At 35.3% G+C, this 27,694-nt stretch overlaps 1 protein-coding gene across 1 annotated transcript in view; it reads right to left on the minus strand.

Moving 5' to 3' along the window:
• Nucleotides 1-27,694, minus strand: part of ATAD2B (ATPase family AAA domain containing 2B) — a 78,417-nt gene that overhangs the window by 23,144 nt on the left and 27,579 nt on the right. Inside the window, exons 13-21 of the mRNA XM_070933016.1 lie at nt 27,449-27,537; nt 25,333-25,492; nt 24,535-24,625; nt 15,680-15,991; nt 12,288-12,420; nt 8,595-8,781; nt 6,817-7,002; nt 5,136-5,271; nt 2,693-2,874 (exon numbers count right to left, since the gene is read on the minus strand). Coding sequence (XP_070789117.1) covers nt 2,693-2,874; nt 5,136-5,271; nt 6,817-7,002; nt 8,595-8,781; nt 12,288-12,420; nt 15,680-15,991; nt 24,535-24,625; nt 25,333-25,492; nt 27,449-27,537 — 1,476 coding nt within the window. The remainder of the gene's footprint in view (nt 1-2,692; nt 2,875-5,135; nt 5,272-6,816; nt 7,003-8,594; nt 8,782-12,287; nt 12,421-15,679; nt 15,992-24,534; nt 24,626-25,332; nt 25,493-27,448; nt 27,538-27,694) is intronic.

Below are 27,694 nucleotides of genomic sequence, written 5' to 3' on the forward strand. Positions count from 1 at the left end.
CCTATTTTTTTTCTACTTTTAATGTAACATAAGTTGTACAATTCAATTGAAAAACAAACTCAAAACTTTTAAGCAGGAAAAATAATAAAAATGTATAATAAGATGGTTTCATGATTATGCACACCCTTAAACTAGAGCATTTTTTTATTTTATGACAGCATTCAGTCTTTTGGGTTAAGAGCCAATCAGCATGGCTTATCTTGCCTTGGGAATCTTTGCTCCCTCTTCTCCTTGCAAAAGTGCTCCAAATTTGTCAGATTGCCAGGACTTCTCCTGTGCACAGACTCTTCCAGTCAACCCACAGATTTTCAATTAGATTCAGGTCTGGGTTCTCACTGGGCCATTCCAAAATGTTGATCTTCTGGTGAAGCCATTCTTTTGTTGATTTGAAAGAATGCTTAGGTTTTTGTTTTGTTGAAAGGTGAAATTCCTCTTCATCTTCAGTATTTTAGCAGAGGCCTGGAGGCTTTGTGCCAAAATTGACTGATATTTGGAACTGTCCATCATTCCCTCCAGCTTGATAAAAGCCCCAATTCCAGCTGAAGAAAAGCAGCTCCAAGCATAATGCTGCCACTACAATGCTTCACTGTGGGTATGGTGTACTTTTGATGATATGCAGTGTTGCTTTTGTATCAAACATACTTTTTGAAATTATGGCCAAAAAGTTCAACTTTGGTTTCATCACACCATAACACATTTTCCCACATGCTTTTGACAGACTTGATGTACATTTTTGTAAATGTAGCCAGGCATGGATGTTTTTCTTTGTAAGACAAGGCTTTCATCTGGTCACCCTACTCCACAGCCCAGACATATGAAGAATACAAGCGATTGTTGTCACGTGTAGTACATAACCAGTATTTGCCAGAAACTCCTGCAGCAACTTTAATGTTGCTGTAGGCCTTTTGGCAGCCTCTTGGACCAGTTTTCATAAATTTTAGAATGACATCGAGTTCCTGATAATATCACTGTTGTGCCATATTTTCTCCATTTGTTAATGACTGTCTTCACTGTGTTCCATGGTATATCTAATGCCTGCAATTTTTTTATACTCTTCTCCTGACTGATACCTTTCAACAATGAAATCCTTTGATGCTTTGTAAGCTCTTTGCAGACCATGGTTTTTGTTGTCAGAGGCAACCGAGTAAAAGTCAAAGAAGTCCTACTAGAACAGCTGAACTTTATATGGGCTTGAACGGAGTCACTTTAACTGATGGCAGGTGTGAAATGACTATTTACCATGAGTTTGAATGTTAATTATGAACACAGCCACACACCTATGGATAAGAAGGTATGAATACTTATGCCACAGGTGTCAAACTCGCTGCATCACATTGATGTCACGTGATGTATCATGATGTTTTTTGCCTTCGCGTAGCTGGGGTGGACGTGGCCTACGAATGACGCATCTGACATATGCAGTCACATTATTCTGTATTGTTATTTTCCCCTAAAACATTTCAGTTTATTCTTCAATTGAATTGTACAACTTATAGATTACAGTAGATGGGGAAAAAATCTGAACTGATTTATCTTGGCCTGATTTTTTTTTACCATCTCAAAAACCTGGCTTTTTAATAAGGGTATGTAGACTTTTTATGTCTTTTATTTAGGCTCCAAGGTGTGTCACCTTCTGCTATTTCTCTGAAATTAAAATCCAGCCCAGTTATACACTTGTAAAGTGCAGTTTCTTTAGATCAGCCTTTCTCAATTAGCACCCTCATATGTTGGATTATTCCCATGCTGATAGAAATATTAAAATATAATTGAACAACCTGAAAATGTTAGGATAAGAAAGGCTGGTTTAAATCATATAAGAGCACATAAATGATACTCCCTTTAAATGTGATTAGGGGATTTGGGTTGCAAAATTCCCTTTCAGTTTCTGTATCTCTTTGCTGTCACCTAGTGGTGATCTGTATTTTTGCAGCTCATATCTTATAGCTCTATCTGTGAATAATCAAACCCCGTACATGCTAGCATAATGGAAATTACATTTTTTTCCTAAGCACATCACAATTTTTATTTCTTGAATTATTTGTGCAAAATTGAGCTCTGAAGTTGACCAAAATGAGTAGATGTCACAAGATTAATCTAAAAAATGACATCCTATCTATAGAAATGACACTATAAAAGCTTTGCCTCATAACAATTAATTTTTTTTCTTTTTCTGCGCAAAGCCCACATTTTTTTTAAGTGGCTCAAACTTGACTAGGCAATTCCAATCCTTTTGTTAATTTGTTATACAATAATTACAGAAATAGTAAGATCAAATAGCGCAGTTAAAGCCTTTAATTTTTCAATTCTCTCTTCAGCTAGAAAAAGGTAAGAGGAGAGATTAATGTCCAATTTGCAGAATTTTCTGGATTAGGCAATATAATTCACTAATTTTTTTCTTACACTTCCAATAGCTCAATGTTGTTTCTTCAGGCATTTATTTCTGTGACCAATTAAAATTATTGCCACATTATAGAAGTTACAGCCTGAACAAGGCAGTGTTAGCCAGATGTTTACGGCAAGATAGCTGTGGCTTTAAAAGTTAAGATTATGCCACCATCCCTGAAAATGCGCAAAATAGGTTAGATGTAGATATTGTCTATGAAAATAAGTAAGAGGTAAATTTTGGATTAATTGCTAGTAGGTCAACTTCATTGTTTGCACATTACTGAAACAAGACCTCTTCAATATCCACCGGTTTGCTGAAGATGTTAAAGCGCTTGTCTGTAGCCAGCCTCTTGGTAACATCTCTGAGAAACAACCGCAGCTCTCTCAATGTGTTTTCTTCCTGGTCTTCCATTCTCTGCTTTTCTGCCTCTGATAACTGGCGGGTAGGAGGTGGCAATGCAAGAGGAAGCACCTCCATATCGGAAACAGCTAAAACAAAACTTGAAGTCAGGCAAAGTAGGCTTTTTGATTATAACCTCCACATACTAAAACCCCAAACCATTATGCTCATCTCAGTTTTCTAAATCACAGAAGAACCACTGAAGTGTAGAACTTTACAATAAGCAATTGTACCCATCCTTCTTTCAATCAAGGAGGTATTGACACCAAACACGATGGCAGGCATTTCAAGCTCCTACGTGACTATTTATATTAATGAATACCAGGATAATTGTGCAAAGTATAGAGCACAGAGAATATGTGCTCCTCCAGATATTCTACAAGTTTCCAGCATTCCTTCACTACTGCCCATGTCGATTGGGCTAATTGGATTGAGAAATTCAAGAATTCAGAATTGGAGGACCAGAGTTTCCCCAGGCTGCTGTAAAAGATTATGCAGTAAACCCGTGATGGCAAACCTGTGGCACACAGAGCCCGCTCTGCTGGCACAAGTGCCATTGCCCCAGGTCAGATCTCCATGGCGTTTCTTTTGTGAACTTTTGTTTCCCTGCAAACGATGAAACAGAAGCTCACAAAAGAAAAAGATCTTACCTCTTGCCACGGTGCCGGTGCTGGGATGCCCCGCCTCCTGCCAGCCAGCTGGTCTTCGGGTCTCTGCTGTGCATGCGTACATGTCCGTTCACATGTCCACGTGCATGTCCACATATGTTCGTGCACACGCATGTCCACACACTCGTACCTTTCAGTTTGAGCATGTGCACGTGCAGTTTGGGCACTTGGTGTCTAAAAGGTTTGCCATCGCTGCAGTAGACACATTTGTGACACTTAATTCCAAAAGGAGTTGGGACCAGCCTTAAGAGCCATATGCTGTGAGATTATAAATTCCCTTCAAGCATTTTCCAAGAGAATAGGACTTTTTCAGGCCAATGGTTGCATTTAGTTTTTTAAAGTGGTATGCCAAGTAGCTCCATAGGGAAAAAATGGCAAAGGCTACTATCCAACTATCTATATCAGAGGTGTCAAACTCAAGGCCAGGGGGCCGGATGCAGCCCGGGGGGTGGTTAGATCTGGCCCACGGGGCCATCCTGGAAACAGCAAAGGACCGGCTCGCAGTGCCTTTGTGGGTGACTTTGTTTTCACTGGTAGAGAATTGCAGGAAGCTGTCGCAGCCGAAAACAGAGCTCGGGAGCCTGTTTTCGCTGGCAGAGTGCTCGGGCCACCACAGGCACCCCCGACACTAGTGATGTCGAGTTGGCCACGCCCACCCTGGCCACACCCATCCTGGCCCCTCAAGGTCTAATATAATCCTGATGCGGCCCTCAATGAAATTGAGTTTGACACCCCTGATCTATATACTACTAAAATTCTTGTGTCTGTAATTTTTTAACTGGGCAAAATAGTGCATCATATTTCAACCAAAGTACCTCAAATGGGCTAACTTAAAGAATGCTACAACCCATTACTCTCAAGGGAATGAAATTTGGGGAAGTTGTGGCTGCTTCGATCCACTGTGCTGCTGTTGCTTCAGTGCCACCACCATGCTGCTACAGTCATGTGATCCTCATTTTCAATATTGGCTGACAGCTTCCTGCTCCCTCGTGTGTTCCCTCACTCTCTTCCCCAACCAGCAGCAGCAACTTACTTGTATTCTGGGAAGGGAAGGGAGGAAGAGGGAGGGAGGGTTTCCAACTCTCACTATCAGTTTTTCGTAAGGAAATTCAACAATGACCCAACAAGTCAGATTGTCTAGTTCGATTTCTAATTATCCTCACCAATGAATTCCCCACTCTTCAGAGCTATTACATAAAATGTTCATGCAGGTCATGTTTTTAACTGAATTACCAAAAAAAAAAAAATCTTCTGGTTAATTATTGCCACAATATTCTATCACAATATAATTCAGTAAGAATTTTGCCTGAACAGGCAGCATTCCACCTTCATTTATAGTGACCTATATTAACTATTTCATCCCAGACTTGCATTTACCCAGCTTGGAAATATAATCCTGACATTGTTAACCATTCAATTTGGCATGACCTGCAATCTTTGTCACTTAATTTTTTATGCTCAAGTCTGCAATGTGTATTAGCTGCTAATTGTGAACAGATCTGGGACATGAACTTTGATTCCACCTTAAAGCTAAAACTGAAGAGTTAGGAAATTATATTTGAACATAAATCCCATGTAGTATAATGGTCTATTGATGTTATTTTTAATGTTCAAATATGCAAACAATATTATTATCATATGGAAAAGATATACATTCCAGATTTTCCAAATCATTAATTTACCTGTGTGTTTTTTCCTTGGAGGTGGCATTGATGCCTGATTGAGAACGAGCTCTTGGAAAAATTTGTGCCTGTCTTCTTTGCTAGGTCTTTGAATATAAAAAACCTCCTCATACTGAATTTTAAAGATGCACTTCACCTACATGAAAATAGCGGCAATTAGAAATATTGAAAATACATTCTGGCTATTTCATAACCAATGGTTAATGGTTCAGCAGTGAGGAAGAATATCAATCTGTATGTAGAGAATTGAAATATTCTGCCATTTCACAATTTATGTTGTCAGGAATATTTCAAGTCCCTGTAGGTATACCTGTTGCCCTTTCTCTATGAATGATGGACTACAATTCCCAGTGGCCCACATCAGTTATTCCAGTGGTCCAAAGAATGAAAATTGTAACCCAACACTACTGATTAAATGCTATGGAAGGATTTTTCCATGGTGTCTATAAAGTAGTATCTGGTCTCAAATTACTTTCTCAAAATAAACTGACTTAAACATCTGTTGCCCAGAATATTGAGTCCCACAAAACACTGAAAAATCAGAGCAGATGGCCGGAGCCATGTACCATTTGAATATGGCTACAATAATAGGTGAATATTGAAGAGGCTGGTATCCAAAGAACACTTTAGGCAAATCTAAATAATCATAGAACATTTTCTCTGTCTCCCCTCCAAACTGCAGACCTATGACCATGTACTCTCTGCTTATAAATTTGCTATGAACATAATGGAAAGACTGATCAACATTACACCTTGTGGTCCATGCTATGTTTAAAACTGGGCTGCTCTTTTGTATCTATGATAATAAGTTTTATAACTTCTTTTTGTCTAACTTTTCATTTGTAAATCTTATAACATTAAAAAAAAATTTAAAAGATAATCCCTTCCCTCCCTGCTCTTTCTCTACTACTTTATGAATGGTCAGAATGACCATTCAAACTTTTCTATTATATATGGTATAGCAGAATTAGATAGGTCATCTTGGCAAGTAATAATTTATTATTAACTAGTTATACTGAGTTCATTGGCAATAATTATTGTCAAAACAAGGTAATATAAAAGAAAATCAACAGTTCACAATGTTTTCCAATTAATACAAGGCCAGTTATTTCAGCAATCATGATGTAAAAACATAAACATATAGATCAGATATTTCTTCCATTTTAGATCATTTGTAAATATAATTACCATCTAGACAAAAATGTGGAAAGCCAGTTTGGTGTAGTGGTTAAGATACCAGGCTAGAAACTGGGAGACTAAGAGTTGTAGTTCCACTTTGGACACAAACTCAATTGGGTGACCTTGGGCCAGTCACACTAGGAGTCAATGGCAAACCACTTCTGAAATTTCATCAGTAAAACTGCAGTCAACACTGTCTCAGAGGCACCCCCCCCAAAAAATAAAATTTTCAGCCTCTTATAATTCAATTTTTTTTAAAAAAATTCTCTGTCTAATAATTTATGTTAGCAAATTGCAACCTCTATTTTTAACACATAGCAACAGAATTGTTAAATTCCTTAGGATATAAAAAGATTCTTACATAATGCAGTGGAGTGGAGGTTTCCCTCCCCCATACAAAAACTGACAAAGTTTTGCATCAACAAATTAGGATGCTTCAGATCAGGTTTGCTATTACCTAAGTGGTGCTTGTTTATTTCCCAAGAAATTACTCCATGCTCACCTCTTCAGGCAACTCACTATACATTGTTTCAGAGGTAGAAAGTAGAAATATTGGTGAGAACGATGGTATGTCTTGCAGCAAAGTTAGAAAAGTTGCTCTCACAGTTTCACTGACAGCTTCCCACCAATCACCAATATGAGGCATGTAAACAATACTTGGTAGGGTTCTCCTTGCTTCACGAAAGATCTAGTTGAGAATATTAACATTAACAATTATCATTAACTAAATATTTAACCAATACTTACAACTGAGGGCAGAAATAGTGTTATGGAACATTTCAAACAGATGTTTTTAGTAGAATATCCCTAAGCGTTTACATGCGTATAGGAGCATTTGTCACATAAAGTATATTTATGGTTTCAAATTTTCCTTGGATAACCTTGATTTTATAGGCCCCAATTTAGCAAACTTTGATTTTACTTGCAAACAGCTTATTTTGCAAACCAATCTATATTGTTTTGCAAACCAATCTAGACTATTTAAATTACCTAAAGTATGTACACTGAAATAAATAACATAAATTTTGCAAATTTAATTTTATCAAATATTTCACTTTAGTAGAACTTTTCCTTGAACTTTTCCATTAAATTGTTAAATAAATGCTATATAATAAAACATCAATCTTTTACTATAAACAATGGCTTTGCACCTAAACATTAAATATTACATTCACTGCATACATAAAAATTAATATTTAAAATTGCTATCGGTATTAATTTTGAAGCATAATTGCTTATTGAAAAACTATTTTTCTATACACCAAATGGGATCTACGAAATCCCTACAAAATTAACAAACAATAAATTATTTCTCTCTCCCATACTGTCTTTGCTCCTCTATTATAAAAAGGGACACAATATATTCTATTTGCCTGAGAGTTTCACCTCCTCACAAGGCAAATAGAACATAGGCAAGATGACAGATCATTCCAGTGGTAACCCCCATCCTTTGGAAAACTCTTATCTCAGAAGTATGGCTCCAACAAATTAAGTTCAATTCTACTACTCTGTTTAAATGTGTTTTTCGTATTTCATTTCTGGAGCTTTTTTGTCTCTTATAATTGGGGTGGGATATGAAATAAAATGAAGTACTGTGAACTACAATACAATAAAACTGGGGAAAAAATGTTCACTAGTCCAATATCTGTCTTGGGCATAAACTGAAGTCCAGAAGAGAGGAAAAACTATTTTAAAATATGAAAACACCTGTGAACTGATTTTCTATGCTGTCCTGAAACACAATTTGGTGGTGAATAATTTTGCTAAATCTATCTTTTTTTAAAAGTTGGTTTCTGAAATGGTTGCTGCAGCATTGTTATCCTGCTCAGTGGCATGTCTTAAGCATATTTGCTTAATTCAAGCTTCACTAGGGAGAGCAAGTAGTTCATTCTGTAAGGATTAATCTTAATCTAATTTAAACAGATTCCTCTCCTCCACTTGCTGTTTTTCATATATAACCAGTAGCTGTATTTCTTCTATGACTGTGTGCTTAATCTGTGTCATTCAAAAACAATATAAGCATAAAAAGCTATCTGACTAACAAATCAGAGTAAAAATAACCAGAAAGAAGGTTCTTTCTTTACCTCTGCCCACCTCTTTTTCAAAACTTTGTTTTATATATGGAATCTATCACAGAAGGATCCTTAAGTATTTCTAGCAACACTATACCTCAGAGGAACACTGATATATTCAGCATTTATAATTTAATGAAGGCCTCTATACACATTGAAAATTCAATAGGTGCTATATTAATCAAAAGCGATATAAATGCAAACTAACCTGTGCGCATGATTCTTCAGGTGTTTTGGCACTGACCGAATAAAGTGCTGGCAGATCTAATCTGTGTACAGCAATTTTTTCAAGAGAATGTAATAAAGCTGGAGCAAGGTGTGAAGTCTGACCTGAATCCCTTTCTCCGGAAAGCAGTAATCTTGGCCTGTAAGATGTGGGCTGGTGATAAGCTGACCTGCAACAAAAATAATATTTTGTTCAGATCCACAAAGCACTTATCATAACTTCTATATTTTTACTACGTTAGCAGAATGTGAATAGCCTGAAATATTTCATTGTAGTATATTTTCAACATTGTCTAACTATTTATCAATACTTTGATAGTCAAAATATTGTGTTTACAATTTACACACAAAGAGATTAATGTGAATTGTGCTATATAAGCAATAAAGCAAAATGACTAATTCCACATAAAAGACTTGTTCCAGCTGTGCTATATCCTCCCTGCTCCGGGCAATACAACTATCACAATAAAAACTATTGAGGAATAACTCTGAATTATTTTAAACTATTTTACTTTTTACTCTGTTTTAAACTGGAAATTCATTTAGGCAATGACAAACTGTAATGATCATAATGAACAAAAACAAACTAATTCAGTTCTAACACACATACACAACAATTTAAATAACCTATATATTTTCTGTTGTAAAATTTTAAGTATGAAGTTTATTTGAATAGTCTTTTTGCTTATATTATAGGGATGTATTAAATATTAAGAGTTTCACAACACACAACCCAACACAAAAAATTAAACTTCTTTGAATCATTAAAGCAACCATGTCTCTTGCAAAGCTCTTCCGGGTGTTCTGGAAGATGCTCTGCTATGCCCACTTCACTTTGCTTTCTGCCTAGTGAAATTGACAATCATGTTGTTCCCCTAGAAAAATTACCCTAAAAGATTTCCTTAAAACACTACAAAATTTTTACGGAATCAAAACTCGAATGAAACTTTCATATTACAGATGAAAACCAGCATATTTACTAGAGAAGTGATATCAAAGACTTTAAGTGTGCTACTGATTTTTAAAACAACTACAAAATATCACTATCCTTAATATAAATCTCCCTATATTTTATTGGTTTTATTATGATTGCAATAAAACTATTCTGAGTAAATATGTATATAGCAAAATAAGAAAATGCAGCTCTTGACCTGCATGAAACTTTCTAGATGGCCTACACAGGTTGGAGTGCCTGCCTACCCCCTAAATTGCTTCCATTGATTCCCAAAAACCTGCAGCACTGTTTTGTTTGTTGTTTGTATTCTGAAAAGAAGCCTGGACCAGAGCCATGATCCATCTATGGATAAAAAAAACTAGTCTTTTTTCCACTGGAAGGGAAGAATATAATTGTTTCCATCTGTTCTTAAGAAAACCTCTGCAGAATTTTTTTCTGTCAGAGAATTGGGAGTCTCAACAAGTCTTGGTGCCACAATGCCTCCTATTCATGGGGGAGGGGGGGAGAGACACCCAGTTTTTTAGAATGTTATATAAAAAGCACAAGAAAGAAATTAAGTGTAGGAAGTAAACACTTTTTAAAATGAACCTATCTGATTTGGTTTATGTTTCACAATAAATTTGTGATCAGCCTCACAAATCCTTTCACTGGGCAAAAATCATATAGGCCTCTTACTGTGTCTACAGAGAGCTGTATATCCTTTTTAAAAAGATGTTTCTTGCTGCAGAGGGACAAGCCACAAGATTATCTAGAGGTTTCAGTGAAAAATGCTCCAGGCATCGGCAAATAGTCACTTGAATTTGCTTAGATTGATTTAGTATTGGATTCTGACTGATCAAATCCTCTCAAGATGACAATAGCAAGATCTTCTGTGGCTCCCTAGACCCAGTTTGAGTCTATAACTTCTGAGGTCTCTTCTCAGGTCAGGTTTTCAGATATATTAACACACCCACCTGTTTCCAGATCATCCACATTTCACCACCACATGTCACTTAGTGATGTTCAAAGTTACAATGGACCCCACCAAAAGGTGCGGGGGACTGGTATCCAATTTGGTGGGTCTTGTTGTGGCTCCGTTACCTGAGCCTGTGTCATCGGCAGGAGAGGACTCCGAGAGTGAAGGAGAGGAGTTGGCAAGGCCTCCCTCTCCAGGACCCTCCTCTCTGGCAATGCCTTCAGCGTCCGCCGAAGGTCAAGAGATAGGGCCGGGGCCAAGCACGTCCACGCAGCCACAGGTGGACAGTCATCAGTGAAATGAGTCTTGGCTGGATCCTCGGCAGCATCGCAGAGATAAGCGCGCGCAACAGAAGAAAAGGCGTGCCAGAGATTAAGCTGAGTCACTGGACCACACCCCACAGGGTATAAAAGGAGGTGAGGTGGCCATTCAGACTCTGTGACGGACAAAACTAACTACTATCAAGTCACATTGTATCTTTGGAAACAACATTATCTGCCTTGGATTTATTTTACGAACTGGACAATGCTTGAACTGTGTATATTTTGTTTATGAGTAAAGTTCTTGGCAAGCAGTTACTGGGTGGCTGCCAAGCCTCTTATCGGAAGAATTGGTTTTCTGCCAGTTTATTTAACCCCCGGCTGTCTGTTTGTGTGCGTGTGTGAGACGGGGACAGAACAGGTCTTCCTGAATTCACAGTTGCTATTCAATGGTTAGATGGCAGCAGTGGCTAGGAAAACCTTTATGCAAATTCATCAAGCGCATCAATTATCCTATCAGAAGCAGGAGGTACAATCTTTCATGCTTGCGTTTGGACTGTAACAATACATTCTACATGGGGCTGTCCTTGAAGGCCATTCAGAACGTGTAGCTGGTCCAGAAGGCAGAAGTACAGGCCATTAAAGGCATGTCCATATGACATCTTTGTTTTGTGAGTAACAATAGTTATAAGCAGACTTTTGGGTGCAAGTCAAGGTGCTACCTATTATCTATAAAACCCTTCATGATGTAGGGCCTAGGGAATTGTCCATTATCCATAGCTCCTGTCCACCCTAAATTATTTGACACAGTTGGCATAGTCAGGGTTCCATCAATTAAACTATATCACCTGAGGGGGAAGTGCATCTTATTTGCCATAGCACCTGATTCTGGAACAATATTCTCCCAGAGGTTTGTGTGTCCATCACAATGACCTTATTTAAACAAGCCCTTAAAACCTGGCTATTCCCTCAATGCCTTGGGCTGGAATGGATGGCAGACCCCTTGTGAAATGATTGGCATATAGCAATTCGGGTTATTTTTCTCTAAACATTTGCTTTTTGTATTGTTTGTACAGTACATTGTACACTACCCAGAGTCATTATGGAGTTGTGCAGCCTATATATTAAAATAAACAAAATATGATGCAAGGCCTAGTTTACTTAATTTCACTTAAATATTTACCACAGCAATGTTATTTGTAAAATAATATTTAACTTCGAACTGTGAGGCCATATTATTCCACCACACAAACTCTATTATAATTGCATTGGATTACTACATTTAAATATATACTTTTCCACAGAGTCATTAAATAGCTATCAAGAATCATTATTTGTACTGTTTGGTTCTTAAAAGCCTAATGTGAATATATGAAAAAATTGTTAGACATCTCAATTTTTATATTAAAATAATGTTGTACATAATATACTAATATGCTTACTTGGCATTGCAAGAGATATGTTGTTTAATTCTTGATGAATACAGTACCAGAGTTATTAACTTACATTGTATAATGAAGGTAAGGTTTATGTACAGCAGCTGGTAATTGTTTCTTTGGTGATCCCGGCTGGCAACTTGTTTCAAATATTGATGAAACATTTTCATCTTCACTATCATCCAAAATTAAATTTGGTGCACCTGTTTAATTAAAATAAAAATTTTATTAATATATAATATTGATCCCCTTAAAAGTACTAAAAGTACAATTATTTTCTAACACAGATTAATATATGCAATCCTTTCACATAGAAAAATTTAAAACGTCAACCCCAACATATTCAAATATTTAATCTGTTTGAAATTCTTTCAACCCTGTTATAGGATTGATGTTCTCAGCTATCAACACAGTTCCTTTAGGAGCTATCATTCTGGTTAGAAACAGTGATAAAAAGTAAAGGAAATAAAAGTATTTTGTATCAACTACTTAAAAACCTCCTAAGAGTCTTCATCAAAATATTATCAGAACACAAGTTCCAAGTAGTCTCAACATTTTCTGACTTTGAGGACAAAATAACAAACAAAATCCAACCCAATGAGATTTAAAGGTCAGTCATGCAATTTCTGCATTCTTATACAAGGGGAAAACTAAGGCATCTTTTGGGTTTCTGAGAATGTCAAATTGCCAAGTCCGGTCTAAATATTGCTAAACAAAATGAGCTTGGAGTAAATCTGTACTCTGAAGAGAGCAATAATAAACATAGAACACGTTATGTCAGAATATTCATATATAAAAAAACCCAAAATAAATATTTTTTCCTAATATTTAGCACTTCACTCAAGTTCATACATAAAGCTGCTTTATTTCAATGCCTTATCTGTCATTATTTAGAATAATTAAGAATAGATAACACAATATTTTTCCCACCCAATTGTCTGGCTAAACACAGTCCAGTGATTTATTGAGCCAGGAAAGAATTATAACTTTGCATTTGCAAGACTTTTCACTGCATCACATTAATGTAGAAGAAGCTCTGAATGATATTCTTCCCGCAATATTTTCCAATAAAAGTAAGAGTTGCACTTATACAGAAGTGATACTCATTGCCCATTATCTCACTTTATTCACCTAACTATTGGGGACTGATCACAGCAATGTCTAAAAATCAATAACAGTCATCTATCAAATCAAGAAATATATAACTAATTAAATTACTGTACAGGTAGTCTTTGACTTATGACTGGTCGCTTAGCAACTGTTCAAAATTACAATGAGCCTCCATAGGGCTACTTATGACCAGGATTTGAAGTTACAATGGCCACTCTCTCCCCACAGTCACACAATTGGTGCTTAGGAATCAGCTCACAGTTGTGGCCATTTGCAATGTCCTACAGTCATGTGATTGCAATTTAAGTTTTTTTGCTGGATACCTGCATTTACTTCTGGCAAAAAAGGCCCATTGTGGACAATGGATTTGCTCAATGACCAATTGTGGTCAATGACCACAATGATCACAATTATCATGGTTCACTTAATGACTGATGCAAAGCAAATCATAAAATTGGGTGCAATCACACGAGGACCCACTTAATGTCCAGCATGATTTCCAGGCTCAATTATGGTCATAAACTGGGGACTATCTGCATTTGATTATTTATTTATATTTATTGATTATTTATTGATTATTGATTATTTATTGATTATTATAAGCCACCTCTTGGTGGCTTATAATAAAATGACAATTTAAACATCTAAATTCTGACATATATGAGAATAAGAGAAATAAATATTGTACAATACATTGTTAGCAAACTCATGAAAATGCTTTCTGGAATAATTCACTCTTTAATCATTTCCAAAAGGCTAGAATGGAGGGATTGACCGACTGCCTGAGGTTGTGTTCTCCTCTTCTTGGCCTTTCCTCATTGTCAGGATGATTTATTTGCCAATCAAACTACAACTGCCAATCAAATTGCAGCACTGGGCAGGAGGGCAGGCAAGATGGCTGCAAGGAAGTTCTGCTAACACAGGCCTCATTAGGAAGAGGTTAGGAACCCAAATCCAGGAGTCAAAGTAAAGAGACAAACTACAAGATCAGAAGAGGCTACAAAAAGGAGGCAGCGACTGAGAAAACTAGAGTGGGGAGACAGAAAGAGATGATTCCTTCCCTCAGAACTGTTATGAGGCAAAAGGTCTTCAAGCCTTTTCCTTCGAATGGAATAAAGACTCAGAAGAGGAAAAAAATCAAGAAGGCCAGTCAGAAACAAGGAAAACAAAGATTAAAAAAAAGTAATAGTAAGCAAAGATTTTTTTAAAAAAAGTAAAGACTTTGACAGAACAGAAATAGCAAAAATGAACTAAAAAGAAAAGACGGATTGAATTCTATAAAAATAAATGTCTAAGTGTCTAAGAGTGGTCTTGAACAATTCTGCAGAGATACACTGGGAATAAGACAACAGAAATATGGAAGTCACGAACAAATATATAGGGAATATAGAATAGAAAGCTATGAAAATATAGTAAGATTGGACTTTGAAGAAAATAGTGTAAACAGCTTATAAAGAACAGTTAAAACAGAAAATTGTTTTATTATTAAGATTCATTTCTGCACTAATCAAAGGCATTTATAATCTACAATATTCCTCTATTTGTAAGCTTTCCTGTTGTAAAATAAAAATCTCTTTCCATCCATTGAAGGAAAATACAAAAACCCAATCAATTTCCAGTGTTTTGTGTCTATTGAGTCTGGGTCAATTTGGTTATTAAATGATTTTTTAAAAAAAGTCTTACAAAAGTGAGCAAGACTGATTTTCAATGGGTATTCTAAGACAACAGTGCTACAACAGAGAAGCAGCGCCACCTAGTGGGAATTTGAAGGATAATCGTAACGACCACTTGTTCAATGTCATTGTAACTTCAAATGGTTTCTGAATGAGTGGTCATTAACTGAGGATTATCTGTACTTTTTTTTTCCTCAAAACTCAAGGCAAGTTTCTGAACTTTTTGTTTTCATAATGGTTTCTGAATGTTTTCCTGAAGCCATCCCCTTGGCTCCCTAAATTCAGAGAGCAAAGAACTCTCTTAAATTATTTCATATATGCCCAATTTTTTTTCTGCCATCAACTTGTTTTAATTGGTTTTTTATTATAATATGTAACAGTACAACATTTTTCGGTTTTGTGGTGTTAACACATATATATGCATTATTTACATGTTATTACATATTATTTACAAAAATGTTGCATCTTTGCATTGGTTATAGTTTAAGAGATAGTACAAATAGTAATGTTCAATTCTATTTGGTCATTATTGATTATTCCTTGTGCCCCTTTTTTGTTGTTTTTATTTTATACTTTATTGCCATTCACTTCTACGGCTCTATCATTTCAAAAAAGCAATCTTAGATTTCTACAGGAACTAAGGGGTTGCCATAAAATGGATTAAAAACATAAAAAATACCTTCTCTTTTGTCACCCTGACTGAATTCAGCATGAGGAAATACTTTGTGTAAAACAGCCAGCATTTCGTTGAAGGTTCTTTCCAACAATGGTCTTATGATGGGAGACAAAGCATGCCCTGATGATGTTACAGCACGTTGAGAAGCAGGCACGATATTCTGCATTGCATGATAGAAGTCTTGTGCACTGAGAACTATTGAAGAAACATCAAGCTGCAATTTTTGACTGCTCACATAGATCTGAGGATAGCGCCGTCGCAGGGCAATCAAGGCAGCTTCAGTACAAAGTGCTTTTATGTCAGCGCCACAGTATCCTAAGGCATGAAAATAAAACATACAGTGGTTCTATTAAGCAGTATCGATATTTTGTGCATGTCAAGCACGTCCACAAAGCTGAATGTGAGCAGCAATATTCTACTGCACTGAGCAGTGTGTGTAACTTAGATGATCTAAGAAAATAAATATTGAAATTATCTTTTAAACAAAGAATACTCAATCCACATGAAGAAATCTGTGAGAGAAAATCTAGGAACCTATAAAAAAAGGTGAAAATATACACAAACAAATTAATGTTAATGGTGGTCTATAGATACATGAGTGGAATTGCACCCAAGCTAGCTAGGTAATAAAGCAGTCACCATGACAAAATGGATTCTCTTCCTACACCAAAATGTCTTTTGGGAAATGAGAACCAGAATAGATCAGGCACGAAAGGATTTGAAAATTTTGTCATTTCACATATAATTTATAAACACACACATGCACGGGGGGGGGAGGGAGGGAGGGATGGGGGGAGAAAGAGAAATCAATTTCAAGAAAGTATTTGGCAAATGACATCTACCCTGATTTAATTAAAAAAAAGAATCTTTGCTTTGGGTTCACAGGGAAGAACTTCTATTTTCTACACTGAAAGCTCAGTAACTAAACAAGGTAGTGAGTTCTGTCCCTCTGCTTCCATGGTAACTATTTAATGATCATCCTCTCCAAAGATCAAGGAGCATCCTCACTGCTAAAGTGCAAGTTTCATAGATCATTCTCTGAACAGCTACAGTTAATGTGGTCCTGCAAACCTTCACAAAAGCACAAAATGTTTAGATTGCTATAAAGTTTGGGCTGGAGGACCTTGCAAGATTATTTCCCATTTTCTAAGGAGGTTTGAACAAAATTAAGTGGTTTGTAAAATTAATTCAATTTTATTTCCACTATCTGAGAGCCAAGAACTGGGATTTTTCTGAGCAATATTCCAGTGTAAACAAACAAAAATCCCCTTTTCAAAATCCATGTTCTTTCATAGTATTTGCTATCAATAAATGCCACAAAAATCTAATTTCTGTGCTTTATTAGCCTCAATTTTAGCTCTCCATGGATTTTTTAATTATCTTATGGCTCATTTTCTCAATTTAATTATCAGGAGATCCAATCTAAAATTAAATCCTAATCACTTTCCTTTTGGAACGAATTGCGTTCCAACATGTTTCCTTCTTTTAGGCAACTCTGTTAAGTAATTATACTGCTCAACAAAGTAAGTGCAATCTTTCAAACAAAAATTAGATATTTGTACAGTGAAATATGCAACACTTAAAATTTATACAACTTGGCTGTAATCATTTTATGTCTCAGTGCATTATTTTACCATTCCTCTTCACTGACAATTGGTATCTTAGTGGATATAAATACTTTTTAGTACTAGGTGTTAGTAAAAACTATCTAAATAATAAAACTCCCCTTTGAAACATAGTAAGACATTGAGACAAATAAAAGGTAGCTATTAGCAGCCACTGTCATATCACTCACTTATCTGACCATCCATTGGCAATATTCTATGTCTGTGTAGTGACCCTGGAGGCTGCTAAAATAGGAAGTTTCTGGATGAATAAGCTCTCTAATTAAAATTCAAATGATGCAATGTTCAAACTCTGGCCTGGAACTACAGATTACTAGGCATAATACACTAGTTTATCAGGAAAAACAATAAAGTTATTTACCTGACACTATAGTGGAAAGCAGAAATAGGCACCCTTCCCCTTCCAGAATGTTGACCTATCATTCTAATGATTCATTGTCATTGGTTAGCTAGTGGAGTTTGATAAATGGTTTATTTCAAAACTCCTGTGAGGGGCTCCTGGTTATTTATTTATTTATTCATTAATCAAATGTATGTAACTCTCCATCTCACAAAAATGACTCTGGGAGACATACAACAATATGATAAAAAAAATATATGTAAGAAACAATCAATACAAAAATATAAGCATCAACATTAAAAGATAAATATTATAAAAACAAATATACAAACTCTAGATAAAGAGAGAATAAGAATAGCCAGCTCAGCAATGAAACCATCTAAGTGTGTCTCCAATTCCCTGGGAACCCCAGGCCTGATGACACAACTAAGTTTTGAGGAACTTCTGGAATGTCAAAATTCCAGAGCAATATCATCCTAGAAACATTACCAACTAAAATTTTATGCAACATAGTTGCTACCCTCATTATATAAAACAGATCAATAAACTGCCAAAGTGTCAGAAACAGTACACAAGGGTACTTAATTAATATTGTAAAATATTGCTATAATTTTTGAGAAAAGAATATTAAAATGAATTAATGAATCTTTACAAAAGCACAAGTTTAGTTTAGTTTAGTTTATTTGATTTATATACCGCCCTACTCCCGAAGGATTCAGGGCAGTGAACAGCCAAACAATAAAATACATAAATACAAAAAATTTAAAAACCAGTTAAAATCAAATTAAATCATTTTGGCCCAGACAAATTAAAACACCCCAATAATTTAAAAACAGATTAAAATTTACATATTAAAAGAGGGAGGAGATTAGGCCAAGCCTGCTTGATGGAATAAAAAAGTCTTCACAGCGCGGCGGAAGGTACGCAGATCCGGGATCCTCCGTATCTCTGGGGGGAGCTCATTCCAGATGGTTGGTGCCCCCACAGAGAAGGCTCTCCCCCTAGGGGTCGCCAGCCGACATTGTTTGGCTGACGGCACCCGGAGGAGTCCCTCTCTATGAGAGCGTACTGGCCGGTGGGAGGCTATTGGTGGTAGTAGGCGGTCCCGTAGATTATATAACAAAAGTTATATAATTAAAATTGCAACTCAATCATGTGAAAGTGCAGAATATGTGACATATTTCTGAGAACATAATTCTTGCAAAATGTGTCTGTTTGTCTATTTATCTATCTATCTATCTATCTTTGAAGGCTATCCACTCAGAATGATTCTGGGTGACATATGGAATCAATACAACAATCAAAACCATAAAAAAAAGGAAAAGGCAGCCAAACAGTCAAAGAGAAGAGGGTCAGGACTGTTTGGATCTCTGACAGGAAGCTGCTTTACTGGGCAGGTATCATGACAGAGAAGGCATGTCTCCTACATTTCTTCAGATTACATCACTTAATAAATGGAAACACGCATGCGGACAGTCAGTTCTTACAAAATAGGCAGATGTAGGCAACCACCAACATCTTGAATTGCACTTGTAAACCTACTGATAACCAGATCAGGTAACAGTGTTACATGGGCATAGCATGCCATGGCCATAACTCCTTGTGCCACCATGTTCTAGACTACCTGAAGTTTCCAGATAGTCTTCAAGAGCAGTCCTCTGTTCACTGCATTGCAATAATCCAATCAAGAAATAACTAAGACATGAGACCATGTGAATAAGCGCAACACACCCACTCACACACACCACATATCAGGGTGGATTTGATTTAAATTGAGTTGATTTAAATCACAATTTAAATCATGATTTAAATCACTAGTAAAAAGGCTTGATTTTAATCAACTTGATTGAAATCATAATTTTTAAAGAGCAACTATCATCTCTGCTACTCCTTTGACCCACTGTTGACTCACCAATAGTCCCAGTGTTGCAGAATATACAGCCTCATGCTACATAACTAAGCTCCATTTCATGCTGAATAAACTAAATTATTTATGTATCTTAAATAGAAAACTATCTTACGATAGATTTTTACCCCAAAAGTTTTTTATTAAAATAAATTCGATAAAAATAAAAAAAATCTGATTTAAATTAAAAAAAATCCAATTTAAATAAAAAAAATCTGTTTTTTTTTTATTTATTTTTTTAAAAATCATTGATTTTTATCCACCCTGCCACATACTCTGGATTTAGGTGTAAGTGCAATTGTAGCACAAGAAGGATTTATACAAAGGTCTCTGGGCTGCAGCTGCCATCTGTTCCTCAAGTAGGAACTGTGAGCTTTTTAATGAACCAATATACAAATAATAAAAAATAAAACTCAAGCTTGCTCATAGCATAGTTGATTTTAAAGTACAAATAAAGACAGTATAGTGTGATATTCTTTGATTTACTCTGTCTTGTAACAAACAGAAAGAAGAAACTTCAGGATAATATTCTCAATAGTCTGATTATAGATTATAGGAGAATTGCTTTCCTGCAATGTGCTAATACACATTATACTTAATACACAATGTAATACACAGACACACACACACACAATATTCACATTTTAAGTTTTAATTAATTTTTATATTTTTATACTGTATTTAATTTTATTTTTTTCATCTGTGTACACTGTTCAACAGTAAAATATCTTGTATGTTTTGTCTGCATTAAAATGGCAAATAAATAATAATGCATTTTTGCAATGTGGAAATTCATAATATTTTGAAAAAAGATGGAATAATAAATAGAAAAGAATTCCACATATAAAAAGATATGTAATGTTAAAGAGTATTAAATGAAGTATGATTTCAAGAAAGAACTAGCATGCAAGAGATTGACATGAGAGACATAATATGTTTTGCATTTACCAAATTGTATTTTGGAACATCTTTACAGTTATTTTGCTTCCGTATTTAAAAAGAATACAGCTTGAAAAATTTGTCTGAAGTAAAACTGTGCAGAAATGGAAGCCGAAACTAATATAGCTTGATGCACTCAGATCAAAATAAGAAACTACAATTCAGAAAAGTTAGTCTTAAAGTGGGAGTAAAATAAGAATTATCCAAGCTTTATGGGAGAACTACAAGCATCCTAAATAGCATTGGATCTGTTCTGCCCCAGCTCCGGATTTCCGAGGATATTGACACACACCAACGGTCCTTATCAAATTTATTAAGTAGCAAGAATAAACAAGACCGGCAAAGGTTGGCAACCAGCCCAGAAAACAAGATATGATAAACCAAAATACTCTGATAATAATATGAGTTGTTTCCAGCAAGAACGCACTAGCTGTATGCAACTTAAATAGGCTAAGAGAGTGGCCAATTATCCTCAAGCCCTACTCTCGAGTAGACCTCCTCCTCCTGAGTAGCCACTCGTGCCTTTTGGCAGCCCCGCATGCTCGAGCATTGAGGAGAGGCTCCTCCACTTCGCTCTCTCCACTTGAAGGAGCCTCTGGAGGTTCTGAAGGCCCTGGCTGAGTCTCTGCCTCTGGCACCACATCCTCTTCAGCCACCTCGCTGTCCGACGCGAGCGCTGGCTGCGCAGGCTGCTGGCGCAACCCCACACCAGCCTCGTCGTCGGGATCAGCCACAATCCATGCAGGACGCTGGCGGGCCACAACAGGATCAGTTAGTAAGTCCTCACAGGCAGAAGATGCCTTAGAATATACACATAAAATATAGAAAAGGGATACTAATGTGAAGTAACATAATCTAACTTCAGGTTCATCTGATGACCTCTGCTAGGTAAAGAACTTGCCAGGGAGCTGAAATTCAAGAGAGGTTTTTGAATTTTAATAATGTCTCCAATGAGACAGTCTCTCAAAAATTAAGTATTTTAATCACAGAGTACAGAATGTGTAACAGCAAGTAATGAGTTAAACAAAAGAGGATGTAGTTAAAAGATAGAGGGAAATAAGCTACATGGAAAGTTATAAATTCCCAAGTAAATAAAGTTCAGTTGTCAAAAACCTATAATTCAGCCTTGTTCCCTATTTAATATATTATTTTCATTCATAATATATATTTAGAGCGGAAGAGTGCACTAAGAAAATCAGGCTGTCCATAGACTGAAGGCTTAGATTACATAAACTAAGATATATCATGCTAAGATGTGGAATTAATATAAAGAAATATAAAGAAGTTATAGATGAAGCAAGTGTTCTTGGAAAGTGGAATAAATAAAGTAAATTTAAGTGACAAAAACAATGAGATTTGTTTCCAGATGGAAATGGAAGGGGAGGAAAAGTCTTGAATTTTAGTTCATGTCACAAACCATACATTACAGAAGCAATTGCAAACTGGAACAACTAAATTGCCTAAAGAATGGACACCCCGTTTTTTAAGAGCAGATTTTAATATTGCCTTAACTGGTTTATCACAAAAAAAGTATATGGGATATCAGCACATATCAAATATATCTGATAGATACTATAAAATAACCACAGACTGGAAGAGAATTTTGACTGAAGAGTCCTCATGCGTATGCAAGGAAATGTTTATAAATTATCTATTAAGTACAATTTGATGCAATCAGGGTGGTCTGTTAGCATGTAAATTACTTGTGTGGGTTAAAAATTCTCAAATTTTCAAGAGCCAGAAGCATGTGACTTTTATTTTATAACCTTCTATCATTATCATCCTGATCTTACCAATTACTTCCATATCCATATTTTTTTCAAATTGTTTAGAAAATGTTACATTTCCATTTAAACCTGCATTTCAAACTGCAGAAAAATTTCTGCAGGGCTTCAAATTGGGTTTTCCTAAGACCCGAATGGCATAAGACACAGGTAGATCACCACCTACCAGTACTTTGATAATGCATTCTGGGTCCCTTTTTCAAAAGATGACCCAACGAAGTATGCTTCCATTTTTTTTATGCCTTTCCTAGCCATGGGGCCGTTGATCTCGCTACAGTGATCTTGTGAGACCCGGCCACGAATTGGAATGTATAGGTTTTAATGTTTTTTTAAACTTTTGTACGGGATATTGTTCGCATTGTTTTATTCTTTGTTGTTAGCCGCCCAGAGTCCCTTGGGAGTTGGGTGGCATAAAAATGTGACAAATAAATAAATAAATAAATAAATAAATAAATAAATAAATAAATAAATAAATAAATAAATAAATAAATAAATAAATAAATAAATAAATAAATAAATAAATAATAAAAGTTGCATTATATAGGTATTTAATGCAGGTTTGTATGCAGGATTTCTTAAAGCCCCACACAACTATAAAGTCTATTAAAACTTTAATTTTCCTTCCAAAATAATTTCAGGCTTAAGAAGCCATACAGTAATAACTAGGATTTGTGTGCAGATTCTAAGATCAAAATAAAACATTAAAACGTTTAAACTAAGCACAAATCATTGAGTGAAATCTATGCAGCCTTTTCTTCTTTATTTCTTCTAAATCTATCTTAGTGGCAATATCAAAAGCAAGCAAACTTTTCTCCCTAGAATTCCACACAAGAGGTGAATAATACAAAGTGTTTATCAATGGCATCAAATAAAATACTAAGTAAACATGTGAGTCTAAAAGATGCACATAAATTTTTAAAATGCCAAACAGATTATGTATTACAAGCTTTTAAAACAAAAGGTGGCTCATCTTTGTAAATGATGAAAAATGTTATTCTTTTATTAGACTTGCACAATGTTTGTGAGATTTAAAAATATAAATCTATTTTCAGTGGAAAATTCAGAACAAAAACTCTGGGATTTTCTCTATTTTAGATTTAGCAGATTTTCCTATAAATCTAAGCAATCACAGCTCATTATATGGCACATTTTTATAAGATTTATAAGAGAGTCTTCACATTCATAAAATATCACTTTTCAAACTGGAATATTGGCCAATGAAGGACCCAACTTGTATTTTCTATCTGCTAAATGGTTGCTGTAGAGTCACTAAAAGAATCTACATGAAATGGATTTGGCACATGCTTTCTTACACCAGACAAAGCTTAATTTGTCATTTGTTGGATAATTGTTTTCTTCTCACCAGGAGATGTTGGGGTCTTTGCAGATCAAAAGTGGAAGAATGCTGCTTCGGAGATAGATGTTCCTGTGGATGAAGAGGATAATTCGGATGTGTACAGTAGCTGTCTGAATGGACGGTGTTCAGTTTAAAATGTTACTGTTCTGTTTGGAGAGTTGAATGATCTGATGCCGTTGTTTTTCAAAATTGAAGACTAACACAAGATTGACAGAAGATGAGCATTGTTTTGAAGAGACTGTGTTTTTTAGTGATGTATTTGCAATGCTAAAGTATGTCTCTTAGCAATCTTACTCTGATGCTCTGTCTTTAGTAAGAAACAACTACAACAGTTGCTAGTGTAGTAAGATTTATTTTGTTCAACAAATCTACTATGCAGAATTTCATGTCTGGTGTTCCATAATATGTTTTAGGTATGTAAAAGTGCCCAACTCAAGAGACAGAAAATCGTATCCTGTGCCAGTCATTCACTTATGCTAATTATACTTTAGAATTTGGAGGATTATTAATGTAGATATTTCTTAGTGCAAACCATATCATTAAAATATAGAAAAGCAAGCATTTATCCCAATTTTATTTGTGGAATAATTATGGCTGATATTAATTTTTCCTTATAAAACTTTATCATATTAGTTTTGGAGTTATTTTGCTTAGTCACATAAAAGAACATGGATCATGCCAAGATTTTTCAAAATATGTTAAGATTTGAGGTAATGACAGGAAACTTTGGCAAGTGGCATGAAAATAAATATTTACATTTTCTGACATGAATTAACATGAAACTTCAAATATAAAATGGAAAACTTGATCACAATTAGAAATTTAATCAGAAAGCTTCAAACATTCTTGAATGTTCTTTCAGGAATGAAAATTTACAAAGCAAAAGTAATAAGATGATACCACTCACCAACACATTTTTCAGCTAGTTCTCCTAAAAAATGATTGGACAATTTTGGATTCCAGTCCCTGGTATGAATTTGTAAAATGTGCTTTCTTGCCTAACAGAGAAATAAAGAGATTTTAAGAATTTCATCACAAAACTATATCAAATACATCACATACAAATAGTTCATCAACTTCTCTTTTAATATATTTCCCCTCAAATCATTTAATATAGAAAATTTACTGAACTAAAGAAGTATCATAATAAAGATTGCTATTGGAATGTTTAGAGTATCAGTAGATAACAAAATTGACCCTAATATATTTTATTCTAAAAGCAGCTAAAGAAATATGCATTATTCTCTTTTAATGCTATATTTATAATATTTATATAGAGAAGTAAATAAATATTATAAATATAGCATTGCCAATCTAATAAATATAACTGTAATGATTCAAAGGAATTTCAATAAACATATGCTAATATAAAAATTGATGTTGTGAACTATGCAGAAATACTTTGGTTGGTAAACAACATGCTCATAATCAATGAGCTTGTTGGACATGACTGTTTTGAATAAGTTCCACACTCATATTGGAATGAAGTGCATTTTACCTGGTTTCAGGCAAAAGCTGACAATTCCACTGGGAATGCGGAAGGGTCTAATATCTTACATTGGGACTGATATGATTTAACTGCCACAATTTTCTACATGTAATAGCATTATCTGAGACTATGAAGTTATCATTTCAAAAATTGGCTTGGAACATAAAAGCACAAGAAAATATAAGACACACAAAGATGGCCTTTTATATGCCTTACCTTTTGATCAGGCAAGCTAAAAAGAAATTCCCTGTCAAAGCGACCTGGTCTCCTGAGTGCTGGATCTATAGAATCAAGTCTGTTTGTAGCACCAATGACAACTATTTCACCTCTGTTGTCCAATCCATCCATGAGTGCAAGTAATGTAGACACAATAGAGCTAAAACATATTTTAACATAATTTTGTTTAGGGCAAAGCATTAATAGATACATGCAGCATTTCAAACTTAACTTTAAACAAACAATACTGAAGTGACAAGTACATATTGCCAAAACGTAAGGTAAAGGTAAAGGTTTCCCGTCCAGTCATGTCCAACCCAAGGGGGAGTGCTCATCTATTTCTTAACCAAGAAAGCTTGCATTGTCCAAAGACACTTCTGTGGTCATGTGGTCAGCATGACTATATGCCAAGAAACACAGAATGATGTTATTTTCCCATCAAAGTGGCACCTATTAATCTACTCGCATTTGCATGCTTTTGAACTGCTAGGTGGGCAGGAGCTGGGGCAAGTAATGATAGCTCACCCCATTGTATGGCACTCAGGTCTCAAATTTCGACTCCAGCTGACAAGCTCATCATCTTTAACCACTGAGCCACCACAGCTCCTTTTGCCGAAAAATAATTAATCCTATTTAGACGTTCATGATTTCATGAATTGGTTCCAGTTTGTGGCCCACTTTTCAATTTCCAAGACACTTAAGTTAGTGTGTTTGCGTGAATTAAAACCAAAATTAAAAAAAAATCTTAAATATCTAAAATCATTAATCAACTTGAAAATCCTGACTAAAATGAAGTCTTACCTTCTTTCTTAAACACGAAAACTATGGGAGCTAAACACAACTCTTAAGGAAGTATTTTTTAATCTGGGCGTGATGCAAGTGATAGATCACTTCTATGGGCTAGATAAATGGAATTTTGAAATCAGGCTACATTTTTAGGAGATCTTCTATTTTCAATTTTAGTGTTTGGGCACACTCAGATAGGTGGTCTTAATTAAGATTTAAAGGTTAAAATCTGTATTTTAAATTAAAACTGAAAACAGTCTGCAAATTTCATGCACTTAGTGTCATACAGTAGCTACCAAATGTTGCACTAATTGTGTAAGACAAGGAAGTCTTTCATCATCAGATGCCATCTGATGCCAACTTCACTCTCAGATGCCAACTCAATTGTGGTGTAGAGTTTAAGATTCTAGCTGAGAATCATAGTTACTGTTCTGATCCATTCAATAACCTTAGTCTGAATGTTAATGTTAGACTTACAGAACAGTAAGTCTAAGACAGAGGTAAGAAAGAAAAGCTTCTCTTCCCCTCAATTGTTTCTTCAATGTTTTTATTTAGAATTAACCCGGATAACATAAATATTTTAATTGTGATGCTATTAAAAAGCTAGAATACCATCTAATTATCATGAAGGTTTTCTTTGTTAGATAATAATCTGAAAGGAAAGGAGGAAGTTTGAAAAAGGCCTATCCTTTTCTTGAATTAGTCAGTCTCTCAATCTATCTCCAAGTAGTTTATTTATTTATTTATTTATTTATTTATTTATTTATTTATTTATTTATTTATTTATTTATTTATTTATTTATTTATTTAATTTGTATACCGCCCTTCTCCAACAGGACTCAGGGCAGTGAACAGCTATGGTAAAACGTAACATAAAATTTAAAAGCAATTTAAAAAACATTAAATAATTTTGGCTATCCATTTAAAACAATTAATGTTTATTCTCATCTATGTCCTTTTTGTCTCTCTGAGTAAAGTAGCCCTGTTTTCATTGCACATTAAAATGATTCCTTTTTGTATACCAAGAACACACTAAGTTATATTCAGCATCTAAGAAAGGCCAAATGCTACAGTCACTGGATCAATGGAATATGGAAGGCAAAAGGAACTGAGTTAGGCTGAGTAGCACAAGCATTTGATAAACTAGATCTCTAATTGTCCCAAAGCTTTTCAAAATGGCAACTGGGCTTTCTTGGGTTTTTTTTCTTTGAAAACATTTCTCTTATCATCCAAGAAGCTTCTTCAGTTCTGACTGGTGGGGAATGGAAGAAAACCTCCACTATTTATGCATCCAATGCTACATATACTAGAAGTAATATGCTAACCTCACCTGTGAATTTGGTCTTGTCTACTGGAACGGACTGGGGCCAAGCCATCTATTTCATCAAAAAAGATTATGGATGGCCTCATCAGGTATGCCTGGGGTAAGCAACAAACAAAATTAACTGTAGATATGAAAATAATTTTTATACTTTTAAAACCTACGAGAAAATTTATCTTTAATTGCTGTATTGAATCAGAAACACTAAGGCCCTTGAGTTCACTCAGAATTATAAAGCCAAGAAAATGCATTAAC

Source organism: Pituophis catenifer, unplaced genomic scaffold (assembly GCF_029215685.1).
Source record: "Pituophis catenifer annectens isolate HBS135680 unplaced genomic scaffold, rPitCat1.0.hap2 SCAF_1, whole genome shotgun sequence".
Taxonomy (NCBI): Eukaryota; Metazoa; Chordata; class Lepidosauria; order Squamata; family Colubridae; genus Pituophis; species Pituophis catenifer.